General features: G+C 39.3%; 2 protein-coding genes and 1 long non-coding RNA gene across 5 annotated transcripts; 1 reads left to right on the forward strand and 2 right to left on the reverse strand.

The window, feature by feature from the left end:
- Nucleotides 1–3,304: 3,304 nt before the first annotated feature.
- On the reverse strand, nt 3,305–4,956 carry LOC112196686 (outer envelope protein 61). Its single transcript, XM_040514469.1, has one exon. It carries the CDS (start codon nt 4,925–4,927, stop codon nt 3,497–3,499), a length of 1,431 nt encoding a protein of 476 aa, XP_040370403.1. The 5' UTR covers nt 4,928–4,956; the 3' UTR covers nt 3,305–3,496.
- A 217-nt stretch (nt 4,957–5,173) lies between these two features.
- Nucleotides 5,174–7,532, reverse strand: LOC121048781 (metacaspase-1-like). Of its 3 annotated transcripts, none has more exons than XM_040514477.1 (5): nt 7,050–7,532; nt 6,258–6,591; nt 6,028–6,142; nt 5,728–5,934; nt 5,174–5,304 (listed from the first exon to the last, which is right to left on the reverse strand). In XM_040514477.1, exons 1-5 carry the CDS (start codon nt 7,441–7,443, stop codon nt 5,230–5,232), a joined length of 1,125 nt encoding a protein of 374 aa, XP_040370411.1. In that variant the 5' UTR covers nt 7,444–7,532; the 3' UTR covers nt 5,174–5,229. The 3 variants fall into 3 exon arrangements, with proteins under 3 accessions (XP_040370411.1, XP_024192874.2, XP_040370414.1); XM_040514480.1 differs by lacking the exon at nt 5,174–5,304 and adding an exon at nt 5,389–5,562; XM_024337106.2 differs by lacking the exon at nt 5,174–5,304 and having other exon boundaries at nt 5,319–5,934.
- Nucleotides 7,533–7,832: 300 nt separating this feature from the next.
- Nucleotides 7,833–12,514, forward strand: LOC112196724. The gene is made up of 3 exons (XR_002935357.2): nt 7,833–10,536; nt 11,223–11,377; nt 11,620–12,514. It is a non-coding gene; the product is annotated as an uncharacterized LOC112196724 (long non-coding RNA).
- Nucleotides 12,515–15,311: the final 2,797 nt, after the last annotated feature.

Here is a 15,311-nt window from a genome sequence, read left to right on the forward strand (position 1 = left end):
GCACATACACTTATGCTATTTTTGCCCCATTCTAATATATATTCAATTAGCCTACAAATCTGAAAATTTAGGTACATGTCCAATCAATAACTAACATATAGTCAAATTTTATTTACCAAATTTTCAAAAAATTTACAACAATATTTTAATTTTGAACTTCTATAAATCCTTGTAAAGGGTTCCACCATTCCTTGCACCGAAAGAACAAAGTTTCTTTCTTCTTTCTTCTTTCTTCTTTCTTTTACTACTTCACTCTATAATTTTGGTAAGTAATAAGTTAATATTATTAACCTAACCATTTATGGACCTTACTCTTATGGACAAAACTTGGCAATGCCTTACCCAGCATACATGACGCCTTATGGGATGCAATCAAGTGACAACTCATGGACACAATCTGAAGGACAATCTTCAAATGATTATGGTTATGGCCAAAGTTGAGCAATGCATGATCCCTACTATAACTACCAGCACCAAAACCCGCAGCCAATCCCCCCGGACCCATATGGTTGGCATGTAAGTCAATACATGCAAAACTACAGAGGGGAGGTATCATTTAATGACTATTCTTCACAATACACTCAAGACTCTACATATAGAGATGATGAAGATAGTGAAGATTTTGTACCTCATAGGTCTTCTACGTGGTTCTAAGTTACTCATGTAATTCAAGGTGTAATGTATGATATGTATAAAGAATGTATATAAGGCGTGATGGCCTAGCCTCCCATTGGGTTTCCAGCCATCAAAAAAAAATTAGATGTTTATTTCAAAATATTTCAGAGTTGTCGACGATTCAGCAATGACCGTTTTATGTTAAATTATAACAAATTACTATATAACAATGTTTATTCAAGGTTTTCTTTTCATATATAGTAGACAACTGATAAAACAAACATATCCAAAAGTTTCACTTAAAATTTCCATATTTTTCTTCAAATTTCCATCATTTTTCTTGATTTTTTATCGAAATCGATATATCCTCGAAATTTCCGTCGAAATTTCCGTTTTCGGGAGCATCGATATTTCCTCGAAACTCGATATTTTAGTCATTGTTCTATTGACCCAGATTATCACATGGTAATATCACATGGCAATCTTTAAAATTGTAAATAGACGTGGGAGATTCCTAACACCTAGGATGTGTTTCCTCAGAATAACGACATTGGTCATATTATGAGAATCCGGCCAAGAGAGCATGTTTTGTGTTTTGGGAGATCAGTTGCAGCTTTGTGAGCGGCGACTACGCGACTCAAAGAACTATTCCAGGTGATGCAATCAGCTGTTCGATACGTTGATTCATCAGAAAATAAACATCGTACAACTACATTGATTATATACAGATCTGCTTATATACGTGTCCGTGTTGCCAACAGAGAAACTTCCATTATGTTCTCCCTTGTTTCGACTAACTTGATTATCGGAAACAACAATATTGGTAGACTTCCAAGTGTCAGGTGTGTCTTGCTTGAGCCCTGTTTGAGGAGGCCAGCAGCAGAGCTCATTGGTGGAATAGCTGGAATTGGCTTTCTCGTTTTTTGAAGATGGAGGCGGAGGCCAAGATAGAGGCATAACGAGGCTCGCAGCCTCTGTGGGATTGATTATGAGTTCAGCACTGGCTTTCTCGTTTTCTGGAGATGGAGCTGGAGACCAATATGAAGGCGTAGACCAAGATGGATCCATAACGAGGCTCACAGGCTTTGTGGTATTGGTTATGGGTTCAACAGTGGCTCTCTCGTTTTTTGAAGATGGAGCTGGAGACCAATATGAAAGCGGAGACCAAGATGAAGGCGGAGACCAAGATGAAGGCGGAGACCAAGATGGATCCATAACGAGCCTCACAGGCTTTGGGGGCAATGAGCCACAGAAATTGAGTGTCCCAAAGCAGTTGCGACAGAGGCGGTGGCCGTTCGTGTACGTGCATAACAGTATGGGTAACCTCTACTCGACTGTGGCAATTGGAACACTAGAACACTACTTGTCGTTGGACGCCTGTGGTGGTACTCATTCGTAATCTGGAGGAGCAGCGCAGGAGAGTTGAATGGGAAGTGAAATTCTTATATTAAATAGATAGAGAGTGATGGATTGTGGGGACATTTCTGCGTGTATGTGGAGGGTATCAAATTCGTACTTAGCTTACTTAAGAAGCTACAAAATGAAGTATCGAATTCTTCTGGATAATGACATTGATTGATCCCTGTGTATTGTTAACAGCATAATTACTCTCAGCAACTTCAATACAGAGTTCTGTTTTCCTTTCAAAATATAAACAAACAAATGAATAAAACGATCAAGTCGCTAATAAGAACTCATAATCATATAACTGCAAAGACGGATTTTGCCAAGCATTGAAATCAGGTCCAAAGGAGTTGAGGACAGATTCTAACAAAGATATGAATAACAACTCCAGAACAGAACTCCGTAAAAAAGGGCTGTAAACATTATGGGAGGCAAAGAAAATGAAAAAGGACCAACATCAGTTTAAGCTAGTGAACTAAACAGGACCTGCTTGATGTCATAGTGTAAGAGAAATCTAATTATTTAAACATTTTGAGCAGCTTTGAATACCAATCTCAATTGCTTCACTACAGTAGAGTAATATGTTATTATGTTTAGTGAATCTACTAGAAACTGGAAGATTTTGCCAACAGAGAAATATATTGAACTTCAGTAACTGCTAAAAGAGTGATCAAAGTGCAAAGATAAGATCCAAAAATTGATATGCCTATAAGAATAACGGTATAACTTCATGCAATGATGCAGTCAAAGTCTTAAAACTGATCATCATATGTTCCAGAAAATCTCCTTTTCTATAAATATTCTCCATCTAGATAGTTTGACTTAATTTCCACCTGTACTATGCATGAATAGCACAATAGAATACTCTTGGGAACTTTGAAACTAAGATTCAAAATGTAGCATTAACAAATGAAAATACAGAATATAACGTCATTTTTCTCCAACTGAACATAAAAAAACAGATCCAAAAGTTGTCTTTCGACAACTTCTAATAAAGACAAGTATAACCCCAAAACAGAACTTAGATCTCAGTTGAGCAACACTAGACTCTCCCTGAAATAAGCGATGTATCTGCTTGGTCTATAGCCCTAAACATTGTAGTTTTTACTTTTCAGTAAAGTTCTTTTGTTTTGGTGTTTCTGTTTTCATTTTCCTATGTTGCTTATGTTTCCCATATATAGGGCAGTACCTTAGGCTGTTTTAGCCTACCAGCTGACCCAACTTATCAACTGGTTGGGTACAAATTATTGTTCATTACACAAGTCAGTTCCATATAGATCCCAGAACCACGAAAATGAAATTTATCTCGCAAATGCATGTTCTTTTTACAGTACATAACCCAGCTACAAAAAGTCTTTAAAATTTTTTTTTCTACAACTAGCAACCTAGGTACATATTAGCTTTTGACAAGAATTATCTAGAGGTTTGGACTTTGAATCGATCTTTCAAGAATCAAGACCACGAGCATAATCACAATCTAACCACCAATGTATCCCAAGCAATGAAGGATTACTGCTAGAATGAGCATTACTATTGCCAAAATCAAACCGGATTTCCCCAGCAGCCAATTCTTTGTCTTCCTTGCAGCTTCAACTCCTCTTTGAATCCTATCCATCCATTGCATCATGTTGTCCAAGGACTCTGGTGACAAAGAAGACATTGCTTGATGAGCTTTTTCCGCATCTTCCTGAGAAAGATTCAAACCAAATTGCTCACTCATGTTTGCCAACATGTCTGGACTCATATTCTTCATCATTGATGACAACATCTTCCGCATTGCAGGATCTTTCATTTGGTTTCTCATTTGTTCTTGGAAATCAACAGCATAGGCAGGGAAGCTCGACTGAGGAGTACTTCTCACATTTGGCAATATTCCATGAGAACTACTTTCACCTTCATCATGAGCCACATTCACAGCAGCGTTTTCATGGCAATACTTCGATGAACCTTGTCTGTTAGCATAGAATGATGCTGGTGTTGGAGATGAGTCTCTGAGAGTTGCTGGGTCATTTTTTAGAGCCTGCAAAAGCTCTGAATTGTTTGACAGAACCTCAGAGTCAGCTGCAATTTGAGTCTTAGGAATGTCTCTGGTTTCCTGTGGTTGTGCCATAGAATACTCTGTAGATGAGCTTTTATGGTTGGCAGAAGAGACAGTCTCAACTTCTTCAGTTATTTCTTCAATTACCAGTCTTCTTGGTGCAGACACACAGCCCTCTGTACCCAATTTTTCCTTAACATCCCTTAGAACATCTGCAATAGTTTCATCATCAGGGGAAACTTCATGTGCCATGCTCAGGTCAGAGACAGCATCTTCCAATTGACCCAATTCTCTATATGCTTGACCCCTCCGATAGAGAGCTTTCACATTCTGTGCATCAAATGCGAGTACCTCAGAACCTTCTTTTATACATTCGTCATACTGCCTTGTTTTCAAGTAACATGACATTAAGTTGAGTGAGCATGCCATCAGTAGTGATCTTCCTTTAGAGGATGGAAGGCCATTCAAGTTTGTCTTTGCAAGTACGTACTTCTGCAACGCATCGTTGAACTTTCCCTGGCTGTGAAGTGCGTTTCCCTGATTCTTGAGCATCTGAGATGCATTCAATTTGTAACTGACTTGGGCATCAACACGTGCATGCATGGCTGCTATCTCTTCGGGCGATGCACTAGCCATCTTCTCCCCAATCTCAGCCATCTCTTCTGGACGTGTCTGTTTCAGTTGCTCTGCAGCCAGTTTCAAATCTTCAGGCCTCATATTCTTCATGCTCTCTGATGCCATCTTCATCAATTCTGGATTAGCTATCATCTGTTGTTGAATCCTGGCGAAATCAACCGGTGACATCCGACTCATCTGCTCCTGAGCAAGTTTCATCAATTCTGGATCCATCATATTCATCCCGTTGAACATTTTGACTTGCCAGCAATTGGCGGTGTTGACTCTTGATCGCTAAGAATGGAGAAGAATTGGAGAATTTTGGGTAAAGGAGGAGTTCCTGGAGGATTTGAGGAGAATTAAAGCAAGAGGGGAAGACAACAAAATAAGGGTCTAGCTATGAAGGAAACTCCACCAAATCTGAAATATATAGAGGTCCTTCTTTTCCTTCTTTGTTTTGGTTTCGGAAAGAAAATTCAGTTGGAAATAGGAAAACGAAGTCTCGTAGAAATTAGAAATGTCGAATATTCGCGTTCGCCTATTTCATTTTCCTTTTGTTAAGAGCAGAAAAGTAACAAGTAAATTACAAGGTACTTCACAATTTCATATACTGGGGATTTCAGATGCGTATCCTGTTTCAAGTTTCAACAAAAACATCTTAGGAACAGAGGACAGTCATACCAAAGGTACGGAGCAGTACAAACAAAGAGTAAACCTATCGATAGCAAACATAAATTTATTACTCATCAAGTTGTTTCACAATTATCTAAAGCCCAAAATACATATTTAGAGATATGATGAAGTGTTGATCTGTGTAGACAGATAAAAGATCATAGGGCAAAAGGTTTCGTGTACACATCGAATGGGTCGCAGGCAGTTAATTGAGGCTCCTGTAAAAAGCAAAACAAAATGACAAGAAATTGACCGGATGCTTATAAACGAATGAGACTCATTTGAAGATGAAGCTTGTTTTTATATAGAAAGCCCATAGTGATATAACGACGACTATCATTAAATTTCAATACCAATACAAAGAATGTTGTGCAAGCCAATACCTGTGTCAGCCCACCACCACCAACACTTCCGCCTGCTAGAAGCATGCCTGCAAGAGATGTAACAGCACCACCACTACCACTACCACCACCACCACCACCACTTCGAATGCTATTACGCATAAAATAGAGTAAGCTCCCATATGTGGCTGCCTGTCCACTCTTGATTGCTTGGATGAAGCAGGAAGTCATGACACCTGTTGTTGGGATCTTGGATAACCCCAAAAAGCATCAATCAGATGTGGAAATTGAAGCTATAAACATTACTGAACTCGAGACATTTTTTTTTTTGGTCAAACTTACTGATTGTGTTTCCGCAGAGGTTTGATGGTCATCACAACCACTGATACATATAACTTCTCCACCACTTGTTCCTTTCCATACGCCTGATGCCTTGTCCCATGTATAGTTTCCACCCCTAAATCAACAAGGGATATCCACATATAAAAATCTGTTTTAGACAACGACCATTCAAGTATGTAGATATAGAAAGCGAAGCAAGAAATGCATAACTTCATATTACACCCACTTACCAGTCCATTCTGCAAAGCCATGGCAAATCCAGCATGGTGCCACTATTACAAGAATCTATAATTGCATGAAGCTTGACCCGATATGGAATGGGCCTAACAATTGTTGCATTTATCCAATCATCACGAATCATACCCTGGGTTTCGACGTCAAGGGGACAAAGGGTTTCATCATATCCATCAAGTTCATCACCACGATACTGCTCCCTCAGCTGTGAACCATGACCAGAGAAGTAAAACAGAAGGGAGTCACCCGGTTGACATCCTTGTACAAGCCAACGTAATGCCCCTTTAATATTGCTTTTATATGGAATCTTATATGGGTCAGTTTCTTCTTCTGCAGTACAAAATATGTAAAGAATTAACAGTATAAATGTCAGAAAATAAGAATAATAAATACATTTTACCAGAGGCTGTTTTCTCATCCAGACAAATTTGCAAGTATTTTCTTTGAGATGGCCGGATATATAATTTTTCTGTGTCATTTGGTTACCAGAGAAGGATAATTTCATACTAGAAGGGGAAAGGTTATTAGGAAGCTTCTCTGTTTGGAGGTGAAGGCATATTTTGAAAGAAATGACACACCAGAAGATAACCCCTTTTGTCAACATTTACTTAACAAGATATACAACTGCATTTCCCGTCTAAACTGTCTCCTCATAAAAACTACCCTAAAGCTTCGAACAGCTCCATTTCTCAAATCTCATCCTTTATATGGTCAAAAGAGTCCAATATAACACTTAAATATAAAATTATATATAACAAGCAATGTTCATGAACATGATCGATCCATACCAGTGAGCATGACAATGGAATCTTCTGGAAACTTGAACTTGCTGATGAGGAGATGCCTCATGCGTATGGCGTCATTGATGGAACCCTTGAGCTCATGGCTCGAGTATCTATACGAAATCCCGCAGATCACAGCCTTCTTCTGCCTGTGCACGTTCGGCGGAGGTCCTGGTGATCTATAGGGGAAGCAGGCGTGTGGTGGTGGGTTTATAAGGACATAGTAGGGTACAGCACTATAGGGGGAGCGGGGGAAGCCCGGAGAGGCGACGCGGGTACTGGCATAGCAGCGGCCGCAGCGGACGGATATCGGACTCACAGAAGGCAGCGGGATTTGGGTCTGGCAATAGCAACAGTCGACCACTAGTAGTCGTTGTCCTCCATAATTGCTCATCATCATGGAATCTGGAGGAGAAGTGCATGCATGAGTTGAAGGGGAGTGAATGTTTGAATTTAAGGATTTTTGAGACGAACAGAGAGAGATGGATACTGGGGATATGAACTAGCGCATGCGATACTGGGAATCAAATTCTTCTTATCAAATTCATATTGATAATGATACCACTGGCAAATTCTCTGATGCGTGCTGTATCTATTGCGGCCGGACCTTTAAATATTGACCGTTGGTCACATTTTGAATATTATATAAATATATATCTTATACTATTATTTATTAAGAATATTATTAAGAAAAGAGAATTTATTAGTAAAAATTTAGAATTTTATAAAAATGACTCTAAAAAATTAATAAATTTTGAAAATTAATTAAATCAAACAGTTAAGTCTATCTCCACTTTTTATCATCCTCATATTCGTGTTCTCTCTACCAGAGGAGAAGGAGATGTTGGAGTTGCAGAGTCTTGGGGGTGTTGCTCGTAGAGCTCATGTGGGTCGGAGAAGAACGAAGCGACGAGGCAGGGCGTCGTTTTGGGAGTGGCGAGGATGGTGTGGCCCTGACGGACGAGGGTTTTGGCGAGGAATTGGCCGGAGTTGCCAAAGCCTATGACGGCGATCTTGAGATTGTGGGAGGATTGGCATTGGGTGGTGAGGTTGGTTTCGTATTCGAAGAATTGGGCGGCGTCTAGGGATTTGATTTCGAGGGTACGGCGGCGAATTGGGGTTGGGGAAAGGTTGGGGCTTTGGGTGTAAAGGTTGAGGCTTTGGGAGTTGAAGAAGAGAAAGTGAGTCTACAGCAAGTAAGATCGAGTTTTGGAGGGAATGGGTGGAGAGGTGAGAGAGATAGCATTTTGTAGAAGAAGATTATGAAGAAAGAGAGGCCTGATCGACCAAATTTCTTTATGGGTTTCAAATCCACAACTGAGAATTCTTGGATTGACTGTGCTTTTACTAGAGGGTATATTTTTTTTTTCCTGGGAATTTGGTGCAGTGAGAAAAAGACTCTGTCTTTAGGATTATTCCACTCCGTTTATGGAGGTTTAGATTTGATCTTGCTAGAAGCCTAGGAACAGTGAAAAGAAGTGTCAAGGAATATAGCCAAAGAAGATCAGTTTTTGTTCTTGTTTGTGTTTTAGAATAATGATGATCTGAATTATTCAGACGACGTAATTCTTCATTGTAATGCATATTAGCTAAGCTACATGTTTGGATACTTTTCTCTGTTAAAACATTGCTTGATTCAATCTGGTATAAGGTTTTGCTTTGATTTGATTGTTAATCTATGAGATTGTACGTGCTTTATATAGAAATAATGAAATATTAAATATAGAAAAAATGAAATATTGAATATAGAATTAGTTCTGGGCTAATGGACTCTTGAATTGTGATTATTGAATTTGGTAGTCTTTGTTGGAAGTTTTCATTAATAATGTATGTGGGTTTAGTGTTAGTTATTAGCATTAGCTGATATGCTTGCAAAACGGATACAGGCATTGCTAGCATGGGTTTTGCATTGAATCAGTTGAATGAATTGGTGAAGTAGTTTGGCGTTTCTCTATTAGATTTCAGGTCTTGGCTGAAAAGTTTCAATCTTTAGTGTTTATGTTTAGTTGTGTTTAATTGCCGGGGTCATTTTGGTTATATTGACATCGGTTTGCCCGTCTATATTCCCTTGTTGTTCAGTGTTCTTTACAAACTTCTACAGAGAACCTGCTTCTTCTGTCAGCATCATCGAACAATCCAAGAGTTTGTAAGTGAAGTTTGGTGGAGTAAACTTAGTGCTTTATGGGCTTAATTTGGTGCTTTAAGAAATTTATGCCTTGTCCCTTCTCGTTGATGTTCTAATTTCTGTACTTTTCTTTTTTTGGGGGTAGTTTAAGGTTGAAAAATGTCCTTTGGCCTTGCATTTAAGTAATGTCCTTTGGAACTTGTGATGAAAGGTGATGTTGCATTGGTAATATCTTCTTGTTTCAGATAGTTGCATTGGTAATATCTTCTTGGTGATGTTGCCTAACCAGATAATTCAACCAGATATTACCAAATTGGAACTCGTGATGAAAGGTGATGTTGTGGGGGAATGATGGAGATTTTGCAAATATCTTGTTTCAGGTAGTTGCATAAAATATCTTGTTTCAGATAGTTGCATAAAATATCTTGTTTCAGATAGTTGCATGGTAATATCTGGTTGAATCTAGTTAGGCAACAAACATGTTCAGTGCTTAATGCTTCTTTCGATTCCACTTCTGTGAATCATTCTATCACTTTAATTAGCAAATATTTTTGACTTTGATTTGAAGGTTGTTTTAGACACATAGAAGCCACTTACAGTTGTGCTATTATCATGCAACTATTTTCTTGGCTCATTAGCCTTTGCTTATTTAGCACAAATGGGGTGGGGAGAGGGTAGTGGCCATAGGTTTACATCTTCATGTGAAAAAGAAGAAGTATTTTAAAGATCAAAAGAGAAGAAAAAAAAATCCAGCTTTCGTTCTTAATGGCTCTTAGATTACTTTGTTATTATTCCTCTTACCTTTCTCTGTTTTTTCCTTCCTTTATTTCTAGGCATTTTGGAAACATTCTCTATGGGTTTTTTTTATTTAGCACAAGTGACAGACGCCTCAGGATTCTGAGGTTCTTGGATAGGAAGATATCTACTGTTTATGTATATGTATTGTTTTTAATCTTTAAAACCCATAGACTAGTCTATAGCCTATATTTTCGTTTGCATTGCTTGGTACTGGATTTATTGTTGTAGACTGGTGCCGGCAATGCTAGAGAAAATGTTATCAGAGGATGCAAGCTGGTAGACCTTTAACTGTCCAAGAAGAGGGTGAATCTTGTGGTGATGATGTTGATGCAGGCATATCTGATATATCCTGTGCTTCCTCTCTTGTGACTCAAGATACTGCAACGAAGAAGAGCAAAGGACAAGAGAGCACAGTGCCGGGTGAGTTCTTTAAGCAGAAAAAATCCTTCTCGGGAGATCTTTTGCCAACCGAGGAATAGATAGGTTGGCTCAAGAATTGTCTAAGCCCGCCTGCGACAGTTGAACTGGAACACTATATTAGTCGGTTCATCGATCTACCTGTAGGACAGTGTAAGCATTATATCAAATCAATTGCAGTTGGGTTCTCTATCATCGCTCATTTAATTTTTGTTTTCTTAAATTTCCTGTGCGGATAGTCACTGAGCACGCCTTCAAAAAAGAAATTGGCCTGTTAGTCTGGTCAAGTGTCGAGGCTTTGTTTATTCTTTCCTTGCAATATGTTGCTGGGTTCGTACGAGCTTGCTGTTGATCCTTTTTTGGGATCCATCCGATGTTGTTCATTTTTCTTTTTTCTTTTTCTTTTTTTCCCTTAATAAAACAATTGAATTTCCAAACCAAAAACAAATTAACCTGATATAAGAAATTACATGAATTATGGAAACTTGAGATAGTAACTAGTAATGTAGAAAAATAATCATTTATTTGACGATGAGGAGACCGAGATTTGAAGATTGGGGAATCCCCATGCTAGGACACTAGTTAAAAAGTAATATATAGTTCTTGGTGCTTTGCTTTTGAAAATTGATTGCTGAGCAAATGCAAAACATGTTAACATGTGAAAATTAATGTTGTGGTTTGTCATTAAGTCTGATGAAATTATGTGCAATATAAGCACAGGGAGGGGATGCATGTGGAGTGTTTACAAGGTTGGATTAATTATCAATTAAGGACCAGTCGAGTAGCCAGATAAGGATGGTGACCACTTGCCAGTGTCTTAACAATGAACTTTTCAGCAGGTGATAGGGTCGAGCAAGGAAGATAGGAAAGGAAACATGGAATTGGAATTTAAGTCAAAATCCAGTTTATGGAAGTCCAGAGGACGGGGGGTGTGTTGCTGAAAAATTTGTTCAGGTGGATTGGCTACATTGACTGTAAACTTAGCTGTTTGCAGGTAACCCTTATCTATTTCTTCGTGTTACTAATCAATGGAATTTCGCTACCATTTATATAGTATAGGCTTACGTATGCTAGGGTTGGATTGCATTAAAAGATTAAAAGATCCTTGTAATGGTTGGATTGCATTGCTATATAAGTTTGGACCTGGAGGATACCATTATCAAATCCTTTGCACACTCGCTTAGCTTGGCAAAGGAGGTCCAGATAGCTTACCACATAAAATGGCTGACTTTGCAGATGGAGCAACTGTAATTTGTGTTCCACTGGGTCCTCTACAAGGCCTGAGAATTTTTCGAGGCAAACAGGATTTGTTTTCAAGAGACAGTTACGTGTTTGATAATTTCTCAAGTCTCATCCTTTATATGGTCAAAAGAGTCCAATATAACACTTAAATATAAAATTATACATAACAAGCAATGTTCATGAACATGATCAATCCATACTAGTGAGCATGACAATGGAATCTTCTGGAAACTTGTACTTGCTAATAAGGAGATGCCTCATTGATGGAACCCTTGAGCTCATGGCTCTTGTATCTATACAATATCCCGTAGATCACAGCCTTCTTCCGCCTGTGCACGTTCGGCGGGGGTCCTGGTCATCTGTAGGGGAAGCTGGCGTGTGGTAGTGGGTTTATAAGGACACAGTAGGGTACAGCACTATAGGGGGAGCGGGGGAAGCCTGGAGAGGCGACTCGGGTACTGGCATAGCAGCGGCAGCAGCGGACAGATATCGGACTCACAGAAGGCAGCGGGATTTGGGTCTGGCAATAGCAACAGTCGACCACTAGCTAGTAGTCGTTGGCCTCCATAATTGCTCATCATCATGGAATCTGGAGGAGAAGTGCATGCACAAGTTGAAGGGGAGTGAATGCTTGAATTTAAGGATTTTTGAAACGAACAGAGAGAGATGGATACTGGGGACATGAGCTGGCCCATGCGATGCTGGGAATCAAATTCTTCTTATCAAATTCATATTGATAATGAAACCGACAACAACGGCGATGCGGGGCTGTATCTAACTATCTATTGCGGCCGGCATAGTTGCGGACCTTTAAATATTAACAGTTACATTTTGATTATATATATTAGTAGGACTCACTGTGAAGAGAAGTTAAAAGTAGTGGAAAAACTTTTCGTACGACTATTACATTTTCTGTTTTTTTTTTAAGGGTAGTTCTAGTTAGACCTCCAAATTTGCTATTTGGACCTCCCATACTTAGTACACCTCTAATTTACTTTTTAGAATACTTAAAAAGCTAAGTAGACCTCCTTATTTTTACCAAAACACCCTTAAACATTAGATGTCTCTACTTTTTATATCTATCTTCAACCACGAGAAGAAAAATAAATCAAAATGACATGATATTGCTCTCTTATGAGTAGGTCTCTCCTCCACCAAAATTAGTCAAAGGTTAGTTCTCAATCTTGATATGTGCCTGGAATTCCTTTGAATTTGCTAAAAGAAGGATTTCAAGGGTTTTGGGTTGGAAGATCGAGCAATAACTATATTTTAATATTTAATGAATTTAGTTAATGAAATTCCAAATAAGATTGTTTTGAATTTACTTTTGTATTAAATGATGGGCCATATATAGGTAATATAAGGAAATTCCAGAAAAAAAAAATTAATTGAATGTTTGTTTTAGGGAATCAGAAATTGAGAGATAATCGCTGTGTATTCTCATTGATAATAGGGGCCTCTTTATATAGAGGATTACAATACATAGAATCTCAATCAAACAAGGAAAGTAATTCTACATTGATTAGGATTCTAGATCCTTCTAATTAAATCCTATTACCACTAGGTCAAGTAACCTAGAGTTTGGGCTAAACACAAATTAGGTTTTCCTTGAACACTCCCCCTTGTGTTGCCCAAACGCGGTGCTTCTCTCGTTGTCTCGTTAAAAACCTTGCCGAGTAACAAAAACTCAGTGGGACAAAAATAATCTCGGTCGAAGGGGAAAAAGAGCACAACACACCCTTCACGTTTCGAGGTGAACATGTAGACATCTCCCCCTGATGTCTGCGTCTCCCCCTGATGACTACGATCATGAGAGTTCAGATAATTTCCGCAAGCCAATTCTTGCCACATGTTTCTCGAACGTGGATTTGGGCAATGACTTAGTAAACAAGTCTGCCTCACTGTCCTCAGATTGAATCTAGTTCACTTTGATCTCGAGGAGAGTCTGTTGTTGCTGATTGTGCTTGGTGTTATCGCTTTTGATGTAGCCTTGCCTCATTTGTTCAAAACAAGCAGCATTATCCTAAATGCTCGTAGGCTCATCTGTGGTAGACTTCAAATCACAATTATTCGAACATGCATAATTATGAATCCAATCCATATTCATTCACGAACCACTTCATGAAGAGCAATGATCTCTGCATTATTCGAAGATATAGCGACTATGGTCTATTCTGTAGACCTCCAAGATGTCACGGTCTTTTCCCATGGTGAACACTTAACCGGATTATGAATGACATCTGTGTGGGTCAGAGAGATACCCAACATCAGCAAAACCTTCCAAAACACATGTCGTTTTGGGATGGGGATAGTGGACGCAAGCCAGGGTTGGCGGCGTACCTGGTGTGTGATGGGTCCGAATCCATCATCTCTTCGTAGGGATAGAACAAGCCCATATCACTCATACATCTCAAGTATCGAAAGATATATTTTACACCATTCCAATGGCGTCACGTTGGCACAGAGCTATATCTAGCTAACAAGTTCACAACATATGAGATGTCCGGTCTTGTGCATTGGGATAAGTACAATAATGCACCTATTGTACTAAGTAAGGCACTTCTGCCTCTAGCACATCTTCGTCATCATCCTTTCGACGAAGAGGATCCTTTTCAGGATCAAGACTACGAACGATCATGGGTGTGCTTGAAGGCTTGACCTTGTCAAAATGCCTAAGCATCTATCAACACGATGCTCAAGGTCCAAACCGAGACATAATCGTGTTTTCCCAAAATCCTTCATCTCAAACTCGGATTTCAAGTGTTCAGCGGTTTCCCTTAACTCTTTAAGGGCTTCTAATGAAGATCATGTCCAACATGAACGGCGATAGAATCCGAAACTTGTCATAGAAACGCGTGGGCATATCCCTTCCCAATCAAGTAGTCACTTTAGTGAGCGTTTCAACCTTATTGTAAATGCGCTCCATGGTCTAGAGCCACTTGACTTGGGTAAATGAAGTTCGCCATGAACCTTCATGTATATTCCGTATCTAGATCCCTATAGAGATACGTAGTGACCATATTTGTAAGCTGCATGTTCAGTTATTCGGAAACTACCAAACTGACAGGGTAGTGGAGTGCAATGACATCCATTACGAGAGAATATGTCTCATCGTAGTCGATTCCAGGGCGTTTTGTGAGAAGCCTTGCGCCATAAGGCGAGATTGCCATCTCTTTTTCTCATCACGCTTTCTAATGAAGATCCATTAGTCAACAGGTTTTATGTTAGGAGGGTGTTGGCATCTCTAGCTCGAAAACCTTCCTCTTCGTTAGAGAATCCATCTTAACCTGGATCGCATCTTTCCATTTAGGCCAAAAACTCTCTACGTTGGTATTCATTCATCAATGGAGCGTGGTTCGATATCATCTGACTCAACAAACTCATGCGCAACAAAATGCGCAACTACATCATCAATTATGATGGAGTTTTTATCCAACGTCTCATGGACACTAGTGTAAGTTCATAGAGCTCTATATTCTCAGGAATAGGTTCTGATGTTGAGGCGTCCCCCAACTGTAACCATAACCCGGAAGATACTCATGAGACGGATTTTGAGTCTTGATGATCAAAGGATTGGAATGTGCCAAAGTATCCTTTGAACCCACGGGCCTCCCACGCATCCTAGCTGGGGCCAGGGCCTGTAACGCCATAGTGCCACTCTCTTTGGCATTGGCGCCATGCCTATC

This window comes from Rosa chinensis, chromosome 1 (assembly GCF_002994745.2).
Source record: "Rosa chinensis cultivar Old Blush chromosome 1, RchiOBHm-V2, whole genome shotgun sequence".
Lineage (NCBI taxonomy): Eukaryota > Viridiplantae > Streptophyta > Magnoliopsida > Rosales > Rosaceae > Rosa > Rosa chinensis.

Coding starts and splice junctions, on each gene's coding strand:
- LOC121048781 (XM_024337106.2), bottom strand. CDS start 7,443: ATGATGATGAGCAATTATGGAGGACAACGACTACTAGTGGTCGACTGT. Junction 6,592..7,049: donor TTCCATTGTCATGCTCACTG/GTATGGATCGAT, acceptor TTTGTACTGCAG/AAGAAGAAACTGACCCATAT. Junction 5,935..6,027: donor CCTCTGCGGAAACACAATCA/GTAAGTTTGACC, acceptor GGGTTATCCAAG/ATCCCAACAACAGGTGTCAT.
- LOC112196686 (XM_040514469.1), bottom strand. CDS start 4,927: ATGTTCAACGGGATGAATATGATGGATCCAGAATTGATGAAACTTGCT.